Raw genomic sequence first — 9,169 nt, 5'->3', positions numbered from 1 at the left:
CTGCCGCGAGCCCATTCCCTACAGAGCTGAGATCAGAGCAACATCTGGAGTTTATGCGTGTTTTATATTTATATTTCTATACGCGCGACTTCTTTAAATGCCTTAATCATCCACTTTTGTGGATCCGCACAAGATTTCGTCTTCTGGAACTCGTTATTTAATGCAATCGGTTTAATTTAGGACTTTTAAAAAAAAAAAAAAATTATTATTTTTTACGTATGTTTGGAGAGACTGAATTGATTACTGAATCTTCAGAAAAAACAGATATGGTAAGCACATTTATTGCAAAATTTATTCATATATATATACATGCATACATATATATATATATATATATATATATATATATATATATATATATGTATATATGTATATATATATATAATATTATGTATGTCTAAGCTTTTAAGGTCACTCAGATAAACAGTGGGTTAGCACTAACCCAGAGCTGCAGAAACTGCATCTGATCCCCATACAGATGTGTTTAATCATGCTTCCCATGCTTTTTATTCTCTCTAATGCATGCACTGATTTTTATTTTTAATGAAAACATTTGTTGTTTTTAATGAAACATTTTTATAGTTTTTAATGAAAACATTATGCTTTGTGCATAAGTTTTGAACACAAGCACAAGAATTGGCATGCTGATCTCTTCAGATTTTGAGCTCAGGTAGTTTATGTTCATTTCTGCGCTGCATGTGTTATAACTAAAACTAGAATTATCACTCATGTTTAATAATAATAATAATAATAAAAAAGATGATCATTTGCTAAAAAGAGTTCGTGTTACCAGAGTCTAATGTTTGATGTGTAGGTGTTTGTGACCTTTATGCTCTCTGGAGTTTTTGTTTGTTTGTTTGTTTGTTTGTTTGGTCTCCTTAAAAACAAACAAAAATAAATAAATAAACCCAAAGTAAGCTTTTTTTGTGAGGAGGTCCAGGGTTATTGGTCCTTGCATCAGTAGAAGTTGGTGTTCTTGTCCATCACAGGATTCAGAGATGAAGCGTGAGATATTATTCACAAAGACCCTCGAGATCTGGAGATCAGTCGACCTCCCTGAACGGGTTCCAGAGGCGATGTGACTCAGCCGCAAGTCGGAATATCAGCTGGCATAATTAGTATTTTTTTGTTTTGTCGTCGTTATACGGCGAACCTGATTTTAAGAAACCGTTCCTTAAAACGAGTTTGCAGAGTAGGTCTCGTTACCGACGCGATAACGAGCGAGCCCGAAAGAACCAGTTTGGCGAATAATCCAATTTAAACAACGCTCCTTCTCCCTCGTGTGTAGTCCATCAGTTAATCAGTCGGGACGTTTAGTTTAGCGCTGGTGTAGTTTTCCATTTGAAGCTACAACGCCGATGTAGATAGCAAGCAATGGAAGTCTAGCACGCCCGAAATGTTCTCTGTAAACATCTGGCACAAAATGTGCATCCACTTCACTTCTTCAGAAATGCGAAGCTGATTTGCAGATGTGCTTTAGGACGCAGTCTGTAAACGCTTGGAACTAGTATATAAAGATTTCTGCAAGCTTTTTTTTTTTTTTTTGGAAAGTCAGACGTCCGTTACTTGTTTGGACGCGAATGTCAGACACCAAGCTGCAGATCTCGGGTGATCAGTTTTAGATCTGGATCGTGTAAATAGTGAGAGGATCTTGAGACTTATCTTTAGGTAAGTGTTGATAATCCGCAATACGATAAACCGTGATTCTCATCACACACGATATCGCTATCACGGACACGTCGACACGTCTGTTTTGTATCGGATGAAGGCAGATTAAGTAGGCAACATTTCTGGGCAGCGATCACAGTCCAGATTTAAAGACTGTCCCATCTGGAAGACAGCATCAGGACAGAGGCTACATGGCTAGTTGTTGTAACAGAAGGACGAGACAGAAGCAGCTTTGAGATGAAACTCGAAACATCTTCACTTCTCCTGGGCTTTGACCCAGCAGATGTGCACTTTCAGATGGAGGTTGGATTTTTCCTCCATGCTTGGACAGATTTGTCCAGGGTCAGTCGTGAATCGTGGCGGACGATTGAGCAGGTGGGTGATATCGACCAATCAGAACTGGGATATCAGGGCCAGGCTGAGCATTATCCAGTTCTGGGGTTATCTTTGAGTCGGGATTTGGCGACCTTTCAAGGTTGATGTGAGTCATAGCCGGCGCTGGGGAGTGATCCGTTCTGATCTGTTCTCCAGCGCTATCTGCCTGGACGAACATGCAATTTTATTTCATTTGAGCTGTTAATATCCGGGCATGTGGACGGTGTAGATATAATGCAGATTTCTTTGGCCGTGGACAGGGCGTGTGACCCGGCACGGTGAGTAGCTCTCTTAATCGATCAGGTGTGGCCGACTGCTTTCCCTCTAACTGATTCCGACACGTTCTCGTCCGCGTTTTGTTTTGTGTGCAGCAGGGTGTAACAGTCTGGATTAAAACCGGTGACGAGTTCCCGACTGTTGTTGTGTTCTCGGTTTGAATAGAGCAGGGTGCAGCTCTTACTGTCTGATCCCTTCATGTCTGAGCTTGTCTACACGTCCAAGTGTGTAAAACCCAAAACTACTCGGTAGAACAAGAAACACACACACACACACACACACACTCTCCTAACAATCACCTATTTTGGGGTTGTTTTGTAGCACTAATATTTATAGGTCACATGTTACTCTGGCAGTGGGGGTTGATTCTTTTTCTTTTCTTTTTTTTTTTAAAGACAGAAAGAATCGAAAGTCAGGGATAACTTTAGGATCCTTTCTGTAGTCTCACTGCGTAAATTCCAAGGGTTTTGCAGGATTCGCGATTACAATGTCGGAGATCCGAGCCTTTTTTAATACAGTGTAAGAACCTTTGTTCACCGTGACACTGGGAACATAAAATAATTTTTAAAAAAAAAGGAATAGTGATGATGAAAAACATCGTTACGTTGAAATAATAATAAAAAATTCTCGCTGGTTGTTTGCACGGTTACAAAAGATGCGAATCTCTAATGAAGAAACGCGCAGCTGTTCCAGAAGAATTGCAAAGACTAGCATCACTGTCGTCATGGTAACATACTTTCACCTCTGTGATGTCTTTTTTTTAAGGTGGTGTGTTCTGTTGCTTATCACACGGTCGGCTGTTTTTCACGTCTTATCGTTACGGACGTTAGTGTTCTAACTCCACTTTTCTTCTCTGTCTCTCAGTTGTGCGTTCAGGACTCGGGTGGGTGTCTCAGCGAGCACATGCGCTGTATGATGCGCTCCCTGCAGGACCTGAAGCAGCTAAACCGGACCTGCATGATGCCACCCTCCTCCGGCCCCTGCAAGATGCTGATTGGTCGGCGTGAGCGGCGAGCACGGCGAATCAGCGAATCACGAATCAGCGACGCCAGCGACTCCAGCAGCGCCGACTCCGCCTTTCCACTCTCCTGTCCCCTGGAGGACGAAGAGAGCAGCGCGGCCAGCAGCCTCGAATTTGACTCTGGATACTCGGAGGCTTCGTGGCCTGACGAGGGACCTGTGGTGCTGCGCCGATTCAGGAAAGTACGCGCCGCGTCGGCCGATCTCCTTCTAGAACCGAGCCCCCGTCCCAGAACGCGACCCAAATCCACGTCGGACGCCTGCTTGGAAAAGTGGACGTCGTTTGAGGTACCTAGCGAGCCGGAAGACTGGACTGCAGCCCTGCTGACGCAAGGGCGCAACCGGCATCCGCTTGTTCTTGGGGATAACAGCTTTGCCGACCTCATTCAGAACTGGATGGATTTGCCCGAGTGCCCATCGGAACCGACAGAACCGAGGCCTAGCGCCAGCAAACGGCTAGCCAAGGACTTTCTGGTCAATGTGAAGCGGAGGATAGCGAGGATTTCTCAGAACGTAGACGGACAGAAGAAGCTGGTCTCGGACTCGTCTCGGTCAAACAGAGCCGCCACGGCGACCAAGCGTCTCTCGTGTCCCGTCGACGTTCCGCGGAAAGTTCCGTTTTTCCACAAATCTCACATGGACCTCCAGGAACTCGATACGGACTTTTACCGCTTCACGGCGCTCATGAAGACAGGCAGCCGGCAGCCAATCATCTGTAACGACATCATCGGGTACATATGAGTCGCCGAGCCGACCCTTCCGACTGAATGGACTCTGATTTATACGGACACATCGCTTTTATACCAAACAACTGTATTATCATTGCCATGTTGCTAATGGTCAAGCTAATAATAATAATGCTCAGTCTATAATAATAATGATAATAATAATAACAATAAAAATTTTGGAAATTTTAACTCCCAGTACTTATTTCACCAAACACATTCACATGACTTTAAACAGAATGAACACACATCCTCGCGGTGTGGACGCTGTGCGGAAACATATTTCCATTTTAAACTTAAATGGGTAAAGAGACGGTTCACCATCGCTGCCGTTTTTACGTGTTTATTGAATGGTTTATTTTAAAGTGAAAATACAGACTGTACAGGAAGCAACACGAAGCACAGATCGTAAACGTGACACTAAACCATCACATTATATTATTTTGTAATGTAATTTTTAGTATGTTTCTTTCCCACCTTCACACGCAGGGTGAGGAAGTCAAAAATGGGAAGATACATCATGGTGAATCATAAAAAGGTGTTTGATGCTGATAAATGACTGACTAACTGGGGAAAAAAAGAAAAGGGTCAGATTCAGTTTCAGGTTTTCTTCTCCGAAGCAAGTCGATGGTGATTTGTGTATGTAAAAATTAAAATTGGATGATCTGACTACATTTGGCTCAGAGGAGAAATTTTATTGTATGTATTGTGTGACGTCATCACGACGCACATGAATCGAAGGGTGCTTTGGATGAACACGAGTACAGCTAAAAGGTCTCGATTATCAACTAACAAAAGACCGCGCAAAACTATTCCATGCGACTGCGATTTCGCCAGTTCAAGTAGTTTTCTGGGGGGGGGGGGGGGGGGGGCACGAAAACCTCTACAAGTTGCGTTGCCAAATGTTGAAAAAACCCACGAAATAAAACCCCTGCGATCTCCTGTACGGACTGTCTAAAACCTCGTGCGTCAGTCCTAACAGGAAAGTCGGGTTCGTTTGTTTCTTCATAACCCAAGTGGAAGATGTTCCTGCATGGAGGAAGAGATATTTGTTGCAGGGAAATAAAGCGAGTCATAATCAGTGGAAAAGATCTCAGCGATGTGTTCCACCAGTTCTTTGCCTTATTAAGCGCGGCTCTGCCGGAGCGCCCGGTCTGAAACCCATCCATTAACGCGCTTTTGTTTTCATAAGGCTCGGTTTCAGCCACGGTTCTGGTTAGACTCATCGAGCGGTGCACGGAGAGCGATTCCCGAAGGCAGTAAAGCGTGCGAGGGCTCAGAGTGGCAGGATTGAGGTTCAGATTTCAGGATAGTGTGGAGATTTACTGCAGCCGAATGCGTTACGGTCTCGTTCAGGCTCCTCGAGTTACACTGAACCTAGAAAGTGTGCGCGAGGGAGCAGGCACGTTTTGCTTTCACGTGCACGGGCAGATACGAAGGCCATGTTCGTTCGAGCCGACCTCACACCGTACGCCAAAAATCACAGGACAGCTACAGATCGTGGACTGAAGATGGATTCTTATTACCCGGAGAACGTTTGTGTTTACGCAAGCCAAGTTTTGGCGAGATCTGATTGATGACTCAGTCTGTTACAGAACTCAGACAGGATTGTATTGGTATCGTCTCGTCCAGCGTGACGTGTGACGATCGTACAACACCGCTGAAATCGGCTTCAACTTGTTTCTACTTTCAGAAAAGTTCACTAGAAAACATTAAAGTTCATGTGTTCAGATTCAGTTCAGAGTGAGATCTCCTCAAAGATCAGATTTCCTCTTTAATATCCTAGATCTGATCCCAGATCTAATTATTCCATCCAGAAGGGTCTAAACCAGGGCTTCCTCGACCATGGTGGTGTTGCAGGGGGTTCACAAGACTGTGATAAAATAAAACATCAACGTCACATTAAACTTCCCAAACTGAAAAGTAACACAGGTTTGGTGATTTATTACAAAAGATTCACTTAACGCGAACCTCCTTAAAGGGGGATACCCGGGAAAATTAATTTCGTTTGAAAGGGTTCAGCTGACGAAGGAGTTTTGAACCTGGTGTAAAGTTACGTTTCTAGTTAAAAACCCATAACTCTGGCGCGGAAGATATTTCTCGCATGGAGCAGATGGTCCGAGTTTGTGTAGCGGAAACGAGGAGCAGGGGGTGCAGTTAGAGGAGCGCGGGACTGCTCGTATATAGTCTACGTCACCTGGCAGGTTGTAGATTATCCAGACGCTCGGACAGAAAGCAGCCGTTTCACAACAAAAAAAGAAAAGAAAAGAAAATGACGAGAGATGAGCGGTACACGGTGGAGGAGTGAACGCACACATGATATACACCACTTTAAGCTTTATCTACAATTCGTTCACATTAGGTTTAGCAGTTAGCTAGCTAGCAATGTTATCGAGGTTGGGGGGGAAAATACAGCGAGCATAATTTACCACAGATAGCTTCAGTGAGTCACGTGCATGAAAACACACTGCCGTTAATGGATCTGAGTAATAAACATATTCATTATGATGTGTTTCATTCATATAGTGGTTCTCTCAAACCCGAGCTCGTACGTCGTTTTACGATTTCGGAGAAGAAACGCACAAAAAAAAAAACAACTTGTGTTAAATGTTTTAAAGCTCAATCGCAGCTGACATAATTTAGCCCTAATAAACAATCATTAATACAGTGAATTAATCTGACTAATGAAAATAATTCTCCTGAAAACTCCCCATGACATTTGCTATACAATAAATAGCACAAACAAAAAATCCACGGTTTTTACTCAAATTAGTGAAAAAACAAACAAACATGGCGGCTAATGACGATTACGTAGTCCAGTAGTCCAGATGTGGAACACTTTTTATTCAGAGTGGATTATTTGAACAGTGTACGGTATATATACATGTCTACAGGTAAACTCTCAGGTCCAGGACAAAACATGAGACCGCTGTAGCTCATACTTCTCACTGTTTTCTTTCTCTTTTCTCGTGGTGTGTGTGTGTGTGTGTGTGTGTGTGTGTGTTTTACTGTTTTAGTGCTGTTTTAGCACCTTCCAGCTACACACTGCGCGCAAACATTCCCCTGAAAAGAGCGAGTGAGAGAATGCGAACCTCTCGACCGAGAGGAAAACACACCTCATCTGTAGAGTTGAGACGTGGAGTGTGTGCTGGGGTTGTTTACTGTGTGTGTTGGGGTTGTTTACTGTGTGTGCTGGGGTTGTTTACTGTGTGTGTAGAGTGTATTTGGGCAGCGTGTGATCGCAGGTGTGATATGACGGGGACAAATCAGTAGCGCGGAGAACCAGGACGAGGCAGGTTGCGTAGTATTATTTTGTCATTTGGTGAGTAGCTATGTTTGCGATCGCAAAAAAGGACAAAGGGAACTCCGCGATATCCGGAGGGGTTTGTGATTTTTTTTTCCCGAAATTTCCGCAGGTTCTCCGCAGGTCCGGGCCGAGACGCGTCGCGTGACGTCATCGGACCGCGCGTTCATCCGAAGCGCTCTTCGATTCACGTGCGTCGAGCGCGAGTGCAGGTCTCGTTTACCGACAAACATCGCTGCGAAAGAGCGCGCAGAACGATTTAATGCGATTGCGATTCAGTAGTTTTCCGCAAATGAAAAACACCGCAAGCCGCATCGCAAATCGCAATCTTGAAAAAATTCACGTATTTTTGGCCGCAACGATCACAAGTAGAAAATCTTGTACGGACTGAAAATCAGTTAAGTAGCTCACTACATCACCGCATGTCATGTTACGTTAGTTACCACTTTTTAGCCTCGGCAGTTAGTTTCTGGAGTCTGAGCAGCACACTGGAGCTTCTACTTTCCCTAGCGTCTGAATTTCTGCATACAAAGAAGTCACACGGTGTGTTTTGTTTTTGGCATGATGGGAACTGAAGACTGTAGGAAAGTGTACAAAAGACACACAAATAGAGTTTTCCGGATATTCCTGTTTATAATATTTGAGAGGAAAAAAAACTTTGGCCTTCAGACTGCGGTCCTGACTGGAGCGAAAGCCTGAGCTGAATTTAGGAGGTCAAAGCTGGCAGGTCGTTCATCCTGTCTGTGCCGGAAATCTGGAGTAACTCGAGGAAAATCAAATCATGTCCCAACTCGTGACTCTTGACTTTAGGAGGAAAATTAAATGAGGAAATCGTGATCACGTTCACGCAGGCTCTTGAAAAGACTCTGCTCTTTAGGAAGCGGATTATCTGGCAACCGTGACGCTGTGGATCGCCCGCTTCGGAGGTTTCGGCCTTCCCGGGACGCTTCCAGAGAGAAGGTGGTGGTTAGCGTGGAAGCAGAGAGGATGAGAGAAGCTTGTTCGGACTCGTCCTCGCCTCCTGTGCCATGGTTTCGCTCTGTGCGTGTGTGTGCGTGTGTGTGTGTGTGTGTGCGATTCAGTGAGGTGAGGGAGACATGGCACAGAATATTTCCACATTAGCACATTAGCGCTGGTGGTGATTAGCTCATACACACACGCACACACATTAACGCCCCCCTAATCACCACTTAAAAGAGCGAACGAGCAAAATGATCTTCAGATGAATGGAAAACAGATGGATGGCTGAAGAAAACCCGACATTAAATCACTACTCTAACAGCTCCACGTGCTACGGTGCTTAAAGGAACGCTTCTTCCACTAATATCACTTTACTGCGCTAATTGTTGCACCAGCGCTACGAGGCTAATCATGCTAATCACGCTAATCTTCCCCAAACGAGTAAAGGAAGCAAATAGACTTCAACTTGAAGGGGTGTAAATCCTCACGCGCGTCCTCACGCTCGAGTCGGGATGCAGACTCGGACAGAATTCCCGACCCTTTACGACACACTGCTATTTACAAAAACTCACAAAAGCGCACCGGAGAGCTTTAAAAACAATCGTAACATCATCTTGATCTCGACCAGAAGTCTTTATTTCGGTGTTTGGTTCATTACTGTCATTATTTTCCCGGTTATTTTGAAGTATCTAGACACAAATGGATCCTTTTTATGTCCTAATAGGTGAACGATTTGACGATGGAGTAATCGGTGCCTTAGCGTCATTGGCACATCGTTTCTCAGCGTTTATCCCGCGGTTAGTGAGTCACGTAGCGCTCATGACTCCGCATATTAACTTAA

At 44.3% G+C, this 9,169-nt stretch overlaps 1 protein-coding gene across 2 annotated transcripts; it reads left to right on the top strand.

Annotated features, from left to right (window-relative positions):
- inka1a (inka box actin regulator 1a) lies at positions 1-4,256 on the top strand. 2 transcript variants are annotated; one of them, XM_017496477.2, is made up of 2 exons: positions 1-269; positions 3,184-4,256. In XM_017496477.2, the coding sequence occupies exons 1-2, from the start codon at positions 219-221 to the stop codon at positions 4,078-4,080; spliced, it is 948 nt and encodes a 315-aa protein (XP_017351966.1). In that variant the 5' UTR covers positions 1-218; the 3' UTR covers positions 4,081-4,256. The 2 variants fall into 2 exon arrangements, with proteins under 2 accessions (XP_017351966.1, XP_053529890.1); XM_053673915.1 differs by lacking the exon at positions 1-269 and adding an exon at positions 430-3,046.
- The last annotated feature ends 4,913 nt before the right edge of the window (positions 4,257-9,169 follow it).

Source organism: Ictalurus punctatus, chromosome 21 (assembly GCF_001660625.3).
Source record: "Ictalurus punctatus breed USDA103 chromosome 21, Coco_2.0, whole genome shotgun sequence".
NCBI lineage: Eukaryota > Metazoa > Chordata > Actinopteri > Siluriformes > Ictaluridae > Ictalurus > Ictalurus punctatus.
Note: the sequence above shows the minus strand (reverse complement) of the source record. Positions and strands in the feature narration are given on the sequence as shown.